Genomic DNA, 17,500 nt, shown 5'->3' on the forward strand with positions numbered 1-17,500 from the left:
TGCTTAGAGCACTAACACTCAGCAACGGTGGCAAGGGAAGCTTTCATTTTTTTTCTCTCTCTTTTTTTTTAGCATATTTTTGGGGGATTTTTGGATTTTTTTTTTTTTTTGACAGAGGGCACTGAAGAGTGACAGGAAGCTAGTGGAAGAGAGAGAGAGAGAGAGAGAGAGAGAGAGAGAGAGAGAGAGAGAGAGAGAGAGAGAGAGAGAGAGAGAGAGCTGGGCCGGGATGGGATGGGGAAGTGACCCGGGTGGAACCCCCGTGGGCTCCTTGACCCAATGAGAGATCACTGATCCATAAAGAACACTGGATAGCGCATCTACTCTACGTCATAAACCTGAAGCTTCAGTGCGGCGGCCATATTGGGACCACTTACCAGTCGAAAACACTGATCTATAAAGAACAGTGGATAGCGCATCTACAGTACTTCATATACCTGAAGCCTCAGCGCAGCGGCCATATTGGGACCACTCGGGACAGTTCCATTGGCGTCATTGTTGATGGGGCGGCAACAATGGGATGGTCTATCCAGCTATTCCTTATAGATCAGTGGGAGAGATGAACGTGGTGGCCAGTTGCGCCACAGTGCTCCCGGGAAAACTTCCTTTCGACAGGAAGAAACCCTTGAGCAGATCCCAGCTCAGACAGGGAGTGCCTCTCAGCATCTCTCCTCGATCCTCCATGCTCGGCCCTCCAGTCTCATTCCCACTGATCTATAACTAACACTGGATAGACTGTCCCATTGTTGCCGCCCCATCATTCTTTATCTAGATCAGTGGGAACCAGGGCTGAGGAAGGAAGGGAGGATGTATAAAGTGACGAATGAGAGGCACCCAGGGAGTCCATCTGCTTGGAAGCAGAACTGTTTAGACCAAGCTAGGCCAGGCTGTCAATCACACTCAGCACGTATGAAGACATAGGGGATCCAAAGCTTGAACTTGAAGCTGTGCAAACTGTGGCATAGCTATAGGCAAAGTAACAGAGAAGACTGCATTCCTACACGGTTTGCCGTTTATGTTTGTGAATTCCTTCACAAAACCTTTTTTTGTCATTTAATGTGGTATGAGTCACAGGCACATAGCAATATAAAATCTGAATTCCTCCATGTCCTTTGTTATGTCTCATCCGCTCCTTCTTTAGTATCTATCTACCATACCGAAGACGCTCACAGATATAGCAATGTGACATCTTGATCATCATCACCACTGTTCCGCTGTCGTTTTAGGTGTTGATTGTTGTCCTTTAAATTGTACAGCGTTGAAGGGAGTCGCAAAAACACATAGCAGCGTGACAAGTATTTTTGTTCTGTCCTCCACTGTTGTGTTTTTTATTTATTTATTTGTTTATTTATTTATTTTTTTACTCTTTAATTTCCGCGATGTTGGAGAGTGTCTCAGGCATGTGGATTGTGCATTCCTCCACATCATTACAGCGATGGGCTGCCTGGCAGAGAAGAGATACGCGTCGTGAATCACGGCCCGGGCTGACGAGCGAGCGCGGCGACTACAAAAGCCGGGCCATTTGTGCGCGGTGGCGGCCACGTACCGCTCATTAGCGCGTAAACAGATCCAGCCGCAGCCGGAGGAGAATTTTAATTAAATCCTGTTTCCTGGAATAATAATAATAATACTAATCATAATAGAACAACGCCATAAACTAAGGTGCTCTTCAACTAAGAGCAGTGTGATTTGGTTAGTGTTGAAGATGCATGAAAGAGGAAGATGAGAGAGGAGAGAGAGAGAGAGAGAGAGAGAGAGAGAGAGAGAGAGAGAGGGAGAGAAAGAATGAAAGAGAGTAACTGGAGGAAAATACACCATCCTCCCTAGCAACACCAGCAAAAAAAAACATGAACACAGAAAAGTAGATTGTTTCATAATTCAGTGACATACATTTGAGAAGAAAAAGGAAAACAAAAAAAAAATAAGACAAAAACAAAGAATTAATTTGGTTGAGAGTCTGCCCTCCCCTTCTCCATTCTCTCTCTCTCTCTCTCTCTCTCTCTCTCTCTCTCTCTCTCTCTCTCACACACACACACACACACACACACATACACACATACACACACACACACACACAAACACAAACCATTCTCTATGTATGACACAAGCTACCAGCCATTAGTTTCATAACAGTAATCCTCTATCCTACGGAAAGGCCCCTCGATAGTTGACTTGGTAATTGCTTCATGATACTGCTGTGGCCCCTGTGAGCATTCAATTGAGAAACGCCTCACCTCATAAATTGCAGCTGAGAGAGGAGTAATCAGGAAAATGCATGCACGCCTAGACATCAATTTCGCAACAGGCCAGACATGTATAATGCAGTGTTGCACGCAAGCAGAAACAGAAAAGAGAAAAGAGGGAGAAGAGAAAGATGACAGTTTTTAAATTCATTATATATATATATATATATTTTTTTTTAGGTAATGAGTTCAGACGGCACAATCCCACATAGCATTTGCTATGTTGCAGCAGTAACAGATCATTAATAATCTGTGTGTGTGAATGTGCGAGCTCGTGTGTGTGTGTGTGTGTGTGTGTGTGTGTGTGTGTGTGTGTGTGTGTGTGTGTGTGTGTGTGTGTGTGTGTGTGTGTGTGATAGAAAGAGTAACGAGAGACTAAGAGATGTGGGCCAACATTAATCACCTCTGTTCTACAAAACATAAACATGATGGCGTAGCGGCTTGCAACTACTGTAGGCTCATCCTGAGATCAAGACGCGGTAGAGGAAAAAGAAGAAGAGGAATGCAATATTTCATCTCCATACTGTTATTCTCCTCTAGCAGTTGAATGATAATGCCCAGACACTAGATAAGAAGATAAACAATATGCCAGTGTTCAAGGTCATTGCACTAACATATCTGTCATAATATCTTGTTGAATGTTGGTGGGCGGATTGTGGCTAGATGAGACAACAATACAAATGCCCCTGTCTAAGGTCCTCTAACGGACAGCTCTTCAATGTGACCCATTTGATGGATAGATAATGATATGCCATGATGGATAAGAGAATACAGTATGCACAAGGTCATTGTCCAGGTCATTGTCTGTGTACAAGGTCATTTACCGTGCGCTGTTGGTTTACTGTATTTTGTGCATTTTTTTTCTCCCGTACAGCTAAAAGCTGGAGAGACTGCAGCCATCATTGCCCGTGAGCTGTCGGAGCAGACCAAAGGCCACATGCACCCGGGGGACATCAGCTACACCGTCAGGGCCATGGGTCAGCTGGTGGAGCTGTTGGACGTGCAGCTGAGGAACCTCACCCCCGGGGGCAAAGATAGCGCAGCCCGCAGCCTCAACAAGGTAGGCCACGCCATGCTAACCACCTAGCTACTACCACTAGCATGGTTATGAACCAGCTAGAGGCCTTTTTTCTGTTCATTTGGTAAGGGTGCTTGTATAACTGTGTTTTGTGTCCCTGCCTGTCCCAATTAAAGATGTTTTATTAGCTTGCGTTGCCTGTGTTAGCATTAGTCTCAGGCTCCTCTCATCTACAGAGACAGGAGGGGCAGTAGAGTAGAAAGGGAAAAAAAACAAGTTGTCAGAATTGGCCAGCACAGTTTCAACATTCACTTTGTGTTGTGACACATTTATTTATTTAATTCTTGACTTTTTACTGGGGTTTTTTTTATTATTTTTTTATTCTCCCTCCACCGTGGCAAAAGGCAGCAGCTTACCTGTCAAGCCAACTATCTTCCCAGAGGGATAACGTTTTATACTTTCGTCTTTTGCTCTACTACAGCCCAGAGAAGAGAAAAAAAGACTTCAAATACACTCAAACCTGAACAGCGGGACTTCGTTTTAATGAAGACTGCCTCCGTCAGACTCTTGGCCCCCACCATGTTCGCTACACCTTGGCTTGTAGAGAAGCTACCGCTGAGATAACCCTTAGCCCAAAAGGAGGAAAAAAAGCCTAAACTAAACGTAACGTCTGATTCAGTTTTAGCCTAATTATGCAAGAGAACTGAGGCATATTATTATTGCAGATTTTGTTCAGGCAGGAAGAGGGCAAGCCGCCATGTCAGGCATGTCTAATTTGCGAAGTGTGCAGCGCGTGGGATGCCTTTCACCCATGAAGCCCGGCAAGCAGCTATTTTGAATATGCATTCGAGTGCACCGCGAAACATCCGCACAGATTTGGGCCGACAGTAATGCATTCGGTTCACCGTTTCAGCAGGCAGCGGTGGGGAAGGGCAGCCATCGGTGGGTGTTCTAAACGGCAACCGCTAATTTGCCGTGGCAGTTTTGCCGTGCCGCAGTACGCCCCTACAAGTGTACCTGTTTTGCAAATCACAGTTTGATCACTTTGCTCTTTCTCGCCGCCACCGCCAGCATTACGCCGTAAGAGCCCACGATGAGATATTGGATGTTAAATATATATAAATATATGTCTACCGAGCGTATAAATGTGTCTAATAAATAATAATGAAGTCTCATATCCGGTCAGAGTGTTTTCCCTCTTAAATCTCTCCCATGATTTTATAATTAGAGCTGGGGGAGTGTGTGTTGGTCCCTAACTGAAACTACCAGGAAGTGATTAATTTTACCCTAATTAGCGACTCTTGTGCAAGGCCTGAATTCTCCCAATGCACTTCAAATTGAACTCCATGGAAGCAGCGAGGAAAGCAGACTCAAAGTGTAACGACTTCTCTCATGTGCATTGAGCCGTTTTCCAAAAAAGAAATAAGCGAATGTATTGAATATCCGTGCATGCTCTGTACTGCCCTACAAAAGCCAGAGAGCAGTATCTGCGAAAATTCCAAAAACAGCTTTATTGTTTGTCTTTCACACTGTATTTAGCAGATACTGTAAAATGAAAACCCCTTCATCTTCAGGAACTGTTTCAGTAGATCAATGATATTTTAACTGATTGATCAGTGGATTTGTTTTTTTATATTGGTGTGAAAAAGTGAATTTCACCAAAAAAATGCAGATTCGGCGCACACATGGATAGACTCTCCAGGAAGACAAGAGAGACAAGTCAGATCTGACATCCTACAGCTCTCCACTATCAGCCAAATCAGAGAACTTGTCAAGAATTAACTGTTGCCCGTCTTCAAACAACTCCTACTGAGTGCATACTGTAATAGAAGACGACTGAATGATTGACAGCATTTAACTCACCGAAAATTCCCTTTCTAGGAGTCTTAAACCTGCCATGCCTCTCCACCATATCCTTTCCTCCTGCCCAAGCGCCTCCCTCTCACTGCTGTCTCTAAGCTCATATTACTCCGTCTACATAGAAAGTATCAAGGGAGATTAGCTGGTCTTCTGCTATAAGCATTCCAGGACCACGGCCAGCAACCAAGCCAAAAGTGTTATTCTCAACACTCTAAATGAAGCACTCTGATAGACCAATTAGTGAATTGAGATTTAACAATGGCTCGAACCAAGAGCTATCACTGTTGAGGACACGGTCAGACAACAGGAAGTGGTCAGAGTGGCCTGTGACCGTGATTGGTTCACAGTGGTGTTCCGTCGCCGTCTCACGCGGGCGTCGTTAGCTTCGCTGAGTCTGGCCAGCAGTGGGCATGTGCCAACCAGCACCGAAGTGAACAGCGCTCTCTCTCTCTCTCTCTCTCTCTCTCTCTCTCTCTCTCTCTCTCTCTCTCTCTCTCTCACTCTCACTCTCACTCTCACTCTCACTCTCTCTCTCTCTCTCTCTCTCTCTCTCTCTCTCTCTCTCTCTCACTCTCACTCTCTCTCTCTCTCTCTCTCTCTCTCTCTCTCTCTCTCTCTCTCACACACTCCCTCTCTCTCTCTCTCTCTCTCTCTCTCTCTCTCTCTCTCTCTCTCTCCTCTCTCTCTCTCTCTCTCTCTCTCTCTCTCTCTCTCCCTCTCACCCCCTCTCCCCTGTCCTCACAATTGAATTACTTCGCCCACACATTAGTCAGTGGTGCCAGAGCACGAACCGGTTCGCTCGGTGCAACAAGATGCTCCAGTGAACCATAATGCCAGAATTCTTTGTTTTTCTGTGTGTGTGAAAAAAAAAAAAAACATTGGCAAACTGCTACCTTGAGAGACTCAATGACGTCAATGTCTTGTTTGTCGCACAAATTCGTTCAGACGTTGGAACGCTCCCGCGCGCCATACTGCCTAGGTAACTTTTCATAATTTAGATGCTATTGAGGGATAAGAGCAAGATGAAGGCATCACTTAAGAGTCACCTCCAGACGTCTAATGTCAGAGCGATGACAATCCCACGCTGCACTCAATTTTTGCAGGCGCCCTCTCTTTTGTGCGTTTGAGTGACACGTCTCATCGCAAGTGTGTGATGTGAGAGACTCTGTCGTCTGATTTGATCTGATTCTGGCTCCGATCTGGCCCACATCCGGGGTTTCTCTCCCTCTCTTTCTATCTCTCTCTTTCCTTTTCTTTCTCTCTCTCTCTCTCTCTCTCTCTCTCTCTCTCTCTCTCTCTCTCTCTCTCTCTCTCTCTCTCTCTCTCTCTCTCTCGCTCTCTCTCTCCCCCTCAAGGTCATCTCCAGCCTCTCTTCCGCTGTCGCTCCAGGCTTTAATCCGCCTTCTCGTTTCCGCCGGCGAACACGGATCCTTATGCCGTCCACGTCAAACTCCCGAGTTCAATCACTCGAGCGTAATCTGCTAAGCGCTAACCGAATTAAAGATTCCTTTGATAGCGGCGCACAATGGGCTTTGCCCGGAGACAATGCCAGGATTGAGGTGGCAAACACCAAGCCCTGTGCCACTTTTAGCGATCAAAGAAGGCCCGCGAGGCTCGACCAAGGAAGGGGTTTTTAGAGAAGTGGGGCTGTGATATGTGGTGGAGAGCTCTTTGTTGGAAGGTGGCTCCGTGGAAAGGTCACCCAAGGATCTTGTCAGCATTGTTCTAGCTCTAGCCGAGGAGCCTTAAACTGTCACTTTTTTGTTGTTGTTGCTGTTGTTTTTTTGTTTGTTCAAACAAATTCACTGCGTAAGCAGGTTTTCTGCCTCCTAGTTTCTTACCTCCTAATTAAATGACTCTTTGCTATAAATACGATCATCAAAGGTTTTGTTTTTCCCCTATGTTAACTGTTTTTCCTCTGCCCTGTTGCTACGTTAGCCTTCTAATATGTGGGATTTAAACTTTAATTTTTTGATATCCTGTCAAGCTTGTAGAAAATTGCTCTTGCTCTTTGAGAGAGATTTTTGGTCAAACATTGATGTATTTCCTTTCTGTTCTCTGCTCTTCTCTCTCTCTCTCTCTCTCTCTTTCTTTCATCAGTAGAACATACAGTAACCTTGAATCAAAAGACATGTCTTTGCTCAATCCCCTATTGAATACGTGTGATGGATTTTTGTGCTAATTAAGATTTTTTTTTCTTGGGTTTCCTACGAGCAATAATTGTAAAGAATGTATTCACACTTCTCGTGGAATTGAAGGAAAATGGGAGGCAATTAATTAGTTGATGACAATTTTGCTTTAATAATTGTTTATTTATCTATTAATGTGCCTATTCAGTTACCTACAGAGTTCTATATATTCATTTACATATATTTACCTACCTACCTTGTCAGTGACATGTATGTCTTGTCATAAAGCGCTGTGTTGCTGTTTACGTGGTAACTATGTGACCTCATAGAGCACTGTGTGTGTTCCTGTATCCGTGGTAACCATGTGACCTCTTTGGGGTTTTCAGCTGCAGAAGCGAGAGCGAGCGTGCCGCTTTTTCGTCCAGGTATTTTCCTCCTTCCTTTTATTCGCTCCGATTTGCACCACCCTCGGCCTCGCTGTTGCCACCGCCGTAGCCACCCAACACCACCCCCATCCCGCCCCCCACCCGCACGCTTATCCTCATGGTGCAGCATCGCATTTCTCCCTCCTCTCCCGCTGGGAAGCTTTCCGCGGTTTCTCTGTCACGCATTTGTGATGTTATGTGCTCGGCTATCATTTCCACATTTCATGACACACCCTCGGACAAACTTTTTTTTTAATTTTGTTTTTATTTTCAGGGAATGCTCTTAATGAACTGAAAAATGTCCAAATAACTCACCACCTAAAAAAAAAAAAAGTAATAACACCCTCATACCGGTTGCATGATGCATGCAGAATGTCTTCACCGTTTTGTGCTTATGCTTTTTCAGATGAAGCATTTATTCACTCCTGCGTTTGACAAAGGCTGCTTTTGCACTGTGTTTCCCACAACTCTTCCGCCACCTCTTCCAGTCATCCATTCCGTCTCCACTGAGCATGCCCAGAATGATAATGCCTCCTTAATACCACTGTTCCCTTGGTTTGTCGCGTTGCTGGTCTGTTGCTATGGGAGACTCGCTCAAGGAAATGGGGCGGCGCGGAAAAAAAAAGCCTGCGGAAGCTTCTTTTTGAAAGCCATTGCACATGGCGACCACAGACAGGATTTTCTGGTGGTGTTATTTGTCATTTGGTGTGACAAGTGAGGAAATGCATCTGCCTGTCGTCCCAGCCAACCCCGCCACAGGCACTACTCTAGGAAATGATTCACTTAGCTTTGGGATATGATGACATGGAAAGCTGGCCTCCTCACAGTCTCTTGACAGCACATTAATATACTGGAGCTTTCTATTCTGTGTGTCTCCCCCACCAGTAATATTTCATCCCAACCCAATGGCATGGAGTTTTGTCTTTTTATATAAGTAGCACAAAGGAGATCACAAAATCAAATCAAGTTGCAGCCTTTTTTTTTGGTGAGGGTCAATGATGTAGTAGAACTAGTAGCAGCAGCAAGTAAAACTCACAGCTCAAGTTTCTAGCATGTTCCATGAGAAGCAGCAGAAGCCACATAATATGGAAGGTGGCGATTAAACAAACAAACAGAGAACAAAATGAGATGAGCTTCATATCAATGGTCACCATCAGGTTATTCAAAGCACCATGTCTGATGACCATGTCTGACAGAATTGTCCATGATTCAGCATGGTGGTTCCCTGTGATGTCAGCATGACAGGGACAGATAAAAAACAACAAAAAAAACACATAAAATACTCCCCCTTGTGAGGAACGAACAGGCGTTAAAAGTAACACCCTGTCTACTAATATCTTACCCAATTTCTGCTGCATAGTTTTGTGAAGATAATGATTTTGATTTTGAGTCGGCCTTTGTGTTCGCCGCCGCTGGGGTGTTATATTCAAACAAAGCTCGTCATAGTCCTTTATCAGACGCCATGCACCTTTGGAAGAGATCAAAGGGACCTTAATTAGTAATGATTGAGTGAAATGATTCAAGAGAGTCTGTCTCCATTTTCTGTGAGATGCCTTGGCAATGTCCTAAAATTGTCACGAGAGGGTGTTTTTCAGTCGGCAGTCTGTGAGGAAGTCGTTTCAGCTATCTGATTAGACACGTCTGCCGTCTGATGCATCTGGTGTTAGAGACTATATGGAGCACGTTCGATGTGAACTGTTTTGTAGGTGTGTGTGTGTGTGTGTGTGCTAGAGTGTATATTTGGGTTTGTGTCAGTGGACAGATTCATGTTTGCTGTTGTTTTGCTGTGTGTGTGTGTGTGTGTGTGTGTGTGTGTGTGTGTGTGTTTGTGTCTGTATTTGCACGTGTGCGTGTTTGCATGTTTGTGTGTGTGTGTGTGTGTTTGTTTGTGTGTGTGTGTGTGTGTGTGTGTGTGTGTGTGCGCGCGTGCATGCGTGTGTGTGCGCTGTGAATATGTGACTGTATAGATTCCTCCTTCACTGAAATCTGTGGCAGGGTCACAGCTACTGTACTGTAGCTAGCCGCAGCTCTGCTGAAATAATAGAGCAGTGCGTCCCAGGCTCTGCTAAATCAGCCAGTGATTGCCAGCGTATTGCATCCAGGGAGTCTAATTGATTAGGGAAATGGGCCACTGTTCTCCTCCAGTCAGGTCTCTTGTGATGTGTGTGTGTTGTGTGTTTTGTTTGTGTGTGTGTGTGTGTGTGTGTGTGTGATTGTAAAGACACACAGACGGAACCTCTCCTCCTCTCCGAACAGCTGCCACTCATTTTCGCTCAAACACTTCGCTACGCAAATACACAAACGCGCCATCCATCCACTCTCAGGGAAAAAAGAGAGTGAGCATCAACACATGTGCACACAGACATGCTTCTGCAGAGACGTGCGCGCACGTACAAACACTTACAAGCACTTACAAACAGAAGCACACACCCACACAGAGGCACATGCAGTCAGTCACAGATGCATGCTCACTTACACACACGCGCACATGCGTGCAAAAAAACAAACACACATAGCACAACACATGCACACACACACACACACACACACACACACACACAGACACACACACACACGTGCAGATACACACACACACACACACACACACATAACACAACACACAGACACACACACACACACACACACTACACTACACTACACCACACTACACCACACTACACCCTAATCTCCCTAGCTTTACACGTGCATCAGAATCCTGTCAGAGTCAGAGTTCTGTTCTAGAACTGCATCCGCATCTCCTGCAGTGAGGGGGGGGGTGGCCATTAAACCGTGTGGCCAGACCAGTGTTGTGGCCAGCGGGTGGCCCCTCCATGTGGCCAGACGAGTGTGTGGCCTCCATGCCCGTAACGCCCCCCCCCCCCCCCCCCCCACACACACACACACCCCCCCCCCCCCGTCTCTCCATCTTGCCGCCGTCCGCGTTATGGAGATCAGCCCGCTCTCTGCTCCTCTCATTAGCGGCGGCGGTAATTGGCGGCAGCTGTAAAGATGGAGCAGGTGGTCGCAGGGGCTCCATCGATCAGATCAGAATCAGATCAGATCAGAACAGGGCCGGAGGTGGTGCAGGATATGGAGATGGAGATGGAGATGGAGATGGAGATGGGAGATGGGAGATGGAGATGGAGGGGCCACTCCAACGCTTGCTCGTATGGTTTCCTGCAAACCACATCTGTTTGCCTTTCGCAGCGCAGCGCAGCGTCCATCTTATTTATGCAAAGGGGGCCATGACAGCACGGTGCTTGAGTGCTTCCGCTGCGGGGGATCTGGCTTTTTCGCTGGCGATGTGGAGAAACATATAATATAACCCAACACGATCACTGAAAGACGGAATATGTAATGATTTCATGTCATGGTTATACGCTGTATTATATAACACCGTATAATGATATGCAATGTAGCTTATATTGCAGATTACGAAATTATGCAACAGTATGGCAACATAGATTTACTCTGAGCTTTATTTCATAATAAACGTGGATTTCAGTCATGGCGGTGTGTTGAAGTCCTGATGTGGGAGCGGTGTTGTTAGCGTGGCCACATCGGTGTGACAGGAGCGTGTGGTAGCAGAAGAGCCCTGACGTGCATCTTAACTTCCAGGTGCTCGTAAAAACCCTTTAAGTCGTTGGTATTCTACCCGCGGAGAGGAAACAAGAACTCGCCCTTTTGCTTAATGGTAATATGTTACGCCCCAAGGCTCCCGACACCCATGCCACACACACACACACACACACACACACACACACACACACACACACACACACACACACACACACACACACTCCTAAACTCTCTCTCACACACGCTACATGTTCAGCATAACAGCATAACAGCAGAAGCACAAACGCGCCTCTCGAGCTTCTAGAACGTTCCGTTAGCTGCACTGGAAGCTACAGATGGAAGCTGGTGGTTAAACAGAAGAAAAAGGAATAAAAGTGAATTAATTAATTAATTGCATATCAAAGGCTGCCATCAGCGTATTCAAAACACTATGTGTGCAATACCCATGTGTGACAATGAAAGACGTATGCTTCAGATATGTGCAAGTACAATCAGCTGTGACTGGCTCAGACAGCCAGACTCCCAAAACGCGTCTTTTCAAATATGTGTGTTTGTTTATTTATTTGTTTGTTTGTTTGTTTGTTTCATTAATGCCCTTATCCTAAACAGGCCCCTGCTTACGCAGACGTGTGAGTAATCGCTATTGAGCTGTGTGATTAATGCATAGCAGGCTTGTGACTAATCACAGTGGGCTAGGTGGCATTTAATGCAGTCTTTTCCCCTCATTTATCTTAGTGTTACACACACTAAGACACACACACACACACTCACACACACTCTATCTTTCTCTCAGTCGCACACACACAGACACTCACACTCTCTCTCTCACACACACACACACTCATACACACACTCATACACTTACACACACACACTCCAACCCACACATGCACTCCCAACACACACAAGCAAATAGCCACACACACACACATTTTGTGTCCTCATTTGCCCTAATTCATGAAGGAGGGTTAGCCTCCCCCCCCCCCCCCCCCCCCCCCTCCCCTCCCTCTCCCTTTCTAAACCAAGAGACCACTGCCTGTCTTTGATCCCTAAACAAACTGGCTGCGAATCCCGCCACGGTCATCCATCTCCTCCCTGATGAGGGACAGCTTGTTTATCTCGTCTGCCCAATTAGCCTGATTATATTTCATCTGTCTCCAACCCAAAGGCATGCTAGCGCTACTCTACAAAATGGCCGCCACCAGGCAGGCTGCTGAGTCGCTGAGTTGCTTTGCCTGCTATGAAACACTCGCCTGTTTTTTTTAGATGAATGATTGCGACTCCATAGGCGTCTCTATTAAGCTTGTCTCAGTGCTTGAGCGGGTATTAATCATATAATATTAAAGCAGCTAGTTTAACGTGTTGTTAACTCCTTACTGCGTTTAATACATCTGGGGCCAATTCCACATGCGCGTGCGCGCACACACACATACACACACACACACACACACTCCGTAAAGTCACACACAACAGACACACATGCACTCGCACAATCAACCAGGTGTACACACTTGCACACACACAAGCATCCACGTACACACACACACACTCCGTAAAGTCCTTGGTCAGTAACGAAGGCGTCGTTTTTCTGCCGCTGACCTTTGTGAAGGTTGGCCTTCTGCTAAGCGCATAATAGGATTGTAAACTTTTATAAGGATCCAATTTGTTAAAAGATGAGGATTGTTAGGATGAGCGCATACTCATAAAGCTCAGCTTTTTCAGCTGTGTTGCGCGTTACAGCCTCTCCTAGAAAGACACGAGATCAGCTTTTTCAGCTGAGTTGCGCGTTACAACCTCTCCTAGACAGACACGAGATCTGTCACAGATCTGCTGCCACACTGGACTATCCTGTCCCACGGCATCATGGCACTTGTATAGCTAAAATAGACTTATATCATATTGTGACTGTATGTTCTGTACATGATAATGTAGACTGCTATTGCATCTATATTAAAGAGAGCATTTTTGTTATAATGGTCATTTAGTTATAATAGTAGCTCGTTATTGCACTATAAGCAACACTACAGAGTTTTTCGTGCCTTACAATAGTGTTTCCAAAATCATTTAAGTGATTTATCAACTCATAACAGGGTGAGCAGCACTTCTGCATTCACTTTGCGGCTATAACCGCACTAGAGCTTTACTTTACTAGATCGGGTAGTGTACGGAGTTCGGTGAAATGAGACATAAGAACCTGCAAATTTGACCTGATTCGATGTCGCACAACATCTAGAGGACTGATAGAAGGATGGGGGGCATAGAGAGAGGTGGAGGGGAGGGGAAATCCAGAGGACTGATAGAAGGATGGGGGAAATAGAGAGAAGTGGAGGAGAGGTCTAGAGGACTGATAGAAGGATGGGGGGAATAGTGAGGTGGAGGGGAGGGGAAGAGAGCAAGCAGAGGGGAGAGGATTTAGGAATTGGCTCTCATCAGCATGATGTGAGGTTAAGGGAGAACGAAGGGACTGCACTCTGCCAGAATCAATTTTTACACACACACACACACACACACACATACACACACAACACACACACACACAACACACACTCACACAAACATACGCACACTCCTAAACTCTCTCTCTCTCATACACACACTCACTTACACACACACTCTCTCACTCACTCACTCACTCTCTCTCTCTCTCTCACACACACACACACACACGCACACACACACACACACACACACACACACACACACACACACACACACACACACACACACTCGGGGGCCAGTTCATTTCATCAATCTGTAATCCCTGGTGGTGCTGGCCTGGCTCCAGGATCATGCTAATATCTCCTCATCTCCTCCTCTTTTGGTAAATGCCTCTCCCCGCTCTCCCTCACAGCTGTTGCCAGGCCCCACCACCTTACACCTACACCTACACCGAGTGGACCTCAACATCCCATAATCAAACATCCGGATCATTCATGTATCGCTAACGAGTCCATGTGTGTGAATTAGTATGTGTTCATGGAAGACGACAGGAAACGGAGTAGATACAGTAACAGAAAATAGTCGTTGAAGTCGTTGTCGTTGATGAATATCTGAATGACTGAATCCACCAATGCAGGAAAGCAGCAACACCATCGAAACATCACTCAGTTTTATTTGTAGTGTAAACATATGAATATACTGTAGCGCCGTAAATAAAACCACACTGTTTTGTTTTTGAAAATGTGGTCGGAACTCGGAAGCGTTCCCGTGTCAGATGCCATTTTTAAAGATGGCATCAGATATTTTTGGCCAAAGTAAGCTAGCCAAGCAGCGGCCATTGAAATGAATGTGAAGGGTACATCTTCTCTCTCTCTCTCTCTCTCTGTCTCTCTCCTCAGAAATATATATTATTATTCATCCATGCAATAAGCCAATGAATCCAAATTAGATTTTGCTTTAATCAGAAAGCAGACTGCAGAAATGCATTAGCGTAGATATTCCGCCCCCTCAGTATTAGCCTCAACGCTGCGGAAGCGCTGATTTCTATTCGGGAAGTTCGGATCATTTCTGTGATAGGAATACAGATGAAAGGCCATTGTGATTTGGTGATTTGATGAAGGGTGTTAGTTAGCTATGGACTAGTTGATAGCAGAGTGGAGATAGTTAGATAGTTAGTGAACTCCTCAGACCCTGTCCTACAGTACACAGTACTGGTGGTGATTACTGGGGTGTGTGTGTGCCAGTACCCTGTGCATAGGAGGCAGATCCCTTAAGCTAGACAAACATCTAGACACTTCTGAGGTTGCTTGTGTGTGTGTGTGTGTGTGTGTGTGTGTGTGTGTGTGTGTGTGCGCTGGGATGAATGTACCCTCTCCATCATCTTCTCTCTCTCTCTCTCTCTCTCTCCTCATTTCTATGTATATCTCTTCTCCATGTCCTCTGTTTCTAATCATCTGTGCGTTTCTCTGTAACATCTCTTTCCTTGTTTCTCTCGCTTTCTCTCCAGCCTTCTATCAGTTTTCATCTCATCCGCTCTCTCCTCCTCACTCTCTCTCTTTTTTTCAGTCACTCCCTTTCTCCCTCTCTGTATCTATTTTCCTCTCTTCCTCTCATTTCCTCTCTCTCTCTCTGTGTCTTTTTTTCCGGCATAGTTGACTCCTCTCCCAACCCATTAGGGGTTTTAAGTTCTCATGGAGGATTCTACATGTCTGTGTATATGTGATTTGTGTGTGTGTATGTGTGATTTGTGTGTGTGTGTGTGTGTGTGTGTATGCGTGTGTGTGTGTGTGTGTGTGTGTGTGTATGCGTGTGTGTGTGTGTGTGTGTGTGTGTGATTTGTGTGTGTGTGTGTGTGTGTGTGCGCAAGCGTTTGCTAGAGTGTGTGTGTGTGAGAGAGAGAGAGAAAGAGAGAGGAGTGTGTGTGTGATGATCAATGTATTTACATTTGTGTGTGTGTGTCTGTGTGTGATATCCCCAGACTAGTGGAAAACATATATTTTTGCGAAGGGAGTTGACAGCATCATGGTGAGATGAGATGGGCAGACTCAAAGAACAACACTTTAATCACTCTCTCTCTCACACACTCACACACACACACACACACACACACACACCCTCTCTCCACTCTTCACTGAACTCTCACACTGACCTCCTTTTTCTCCCCATTGTTGTTGCTCGCAGAATGAAGATGTATAGCGAGTGAGCGAGGCGCAGTTCTGAGCTTGTGGCTCAGCGGTGAAGAGAACAGGGCTGTAAAGCATCTCTAGCCAACACACACACACACACACACACACACACACACACACACACACACACACACACACACACACACACACACACACAACAGCGTCTAGCCCTTCAGACCCATACTGGGTCTCCCAAAACACCTCCAGATGCACTCTTAGGCAGAGTTCATCCAATTTAGTTGTCGCCAGACCGTGCGTAGTATGACATTCTCAAATGTGAATTCTCTCAAAACATACCAATGGAAACCATGGATTGAGCTGAGTGAACTGAGGACTGAATTGATTAGTCAATTTGTCTGCATTGCATTTTGAACTGTAATGACTTGCTTTCCTCATTACAACCTCTAAGTTCTACCATATTCAATATGAAGCTGATTAACTTCGGATGCCTGTTATAAAAACAGAACTGTAGGAAGACTGTTCTTCTACTGTATTTTGCCCAAAAGACAAATGGCCATTCAGTCTTGTTTCAAAGTATAGTGAGAGATAGAGTATAATCAGCTTGAGTGGCTTCGTCAAGCAATTGGTGCATTTCCACAAAAGCAAACATTAATCACAAGATTGTTTGAAATTAAATGTTGTGCCTTGTTACATTTGGTTCATTGTGGCTTTGAGCATTGCTTTGCTTGGATGGCTGCGATATATCCATATGTTTACGGCAGAGATGTTGCTATCCAGCTGTGGTATTGACTTAGTTCCCCTTCGCTGTTGCTAGATGGGAGCGCTTAATCATGCTGTTTGCATTTAGGTCAAATACAATAACAACGAGGTTTTTCGGGGGTTTCTTGATTTACAGTAGGAGTGCTGAGTTTGTTGACCTAGTGTTGATCACTCTTTTTGGTTCAGTCAGTCAGGCAGTGGAGTAAAAAAAAAAAACCTGATTCCTGCCCATTCCCTCATCTGTTTCATCTGCAGACACCTGGGGTCTGTTTACCTGGCCAGACTAATGTGTATACAGTGCATTTGTTTGTAGGATCATTCATTCAGAGTCTAACCATGCATGTAGCTTAGGAACTAGACAGGATATTCCCCTACATTCATGCAAGCTCCCCTGCAGTTTTATTTGAGCAAATAAAAGCATAATCCGTCATCATAAACTAATGGATGATTGATTGCATAAAGTGGTCAGGGCGCTTTCAGAGTTATGTTGATGCTCATGATGTGATGGTCAGTTGGTTAATGAAGGGCATCTGGCCAATCACGGCCATTTTGGCAGGTTAACATGCTGAGATGTGGTCGATATGAGACAGTACCTGCCCTGTCTAATGCCTATCCCTACATCTCTATCTCTCTCTCTCTCTCTCTCTCTCTCTCTCTCTCTCTCTCTCTCTCTGTCTCTCTCTCTCTCTCTCCTCTCTCTCTCTCTCTCTCTCTCTCTCTCTCTCTCTCTCTCTCTCTCTCTCTCTCTCCCTCCCTCCCTCCCTCCCCCCCTCCCATCCCTCCCTCCCCGCGTGCTCTGCCAATGTCTTGTGATTGCCGTAATCTGCACACCAGAGTAGGCGCGGGCGAGGCGAGGCGCGGGCGAGGCGCGGGCGTGGGCCTCGTCCGGCTAATGAAGAGA

General features: G+C 45.6%; 1 protein-coding gene across 1 annotated transcript in view; it reads left to right on the forward strand.

The window, feature by feature from the left end:
• LOC134059608 (adhesion G protein-coupled receptor L3-like) overlaps positions 1-17,500 on the forward strand; it is a 138,207-nt gene that overhangs the window by 49,968 nt on the left and 70,739 nt on the right. Inside the window, exons 5-6 of the mRNA XM_062516052.1 lie at positions 3,118-3,303; positions 7,637-7,675. Coding sequence (XP_062372036.1) covers positions 3,118-3,303; positions 7,637-7,675 — 225 coding nt within the window. The remainder of the gene's footprint in view (positions 1-3,117; positions 3,304-7,636; positions 7,676-17,500) is intronic.

Source organism: Sardina pilchardus, chromosome 16, assembly GCF_963854185.1.
Source record: "Sardina pilchardus chromosome 16, fSarPil1.1, whole genome shotgun sequence".
Taxonomy (NCBI): domain Eukaryota; kingdom Metazoa; phylum Chordata; class Actinopteri; order Clupeiformes; family Clupeidae; genus Sardina; species Sardina pilchardus.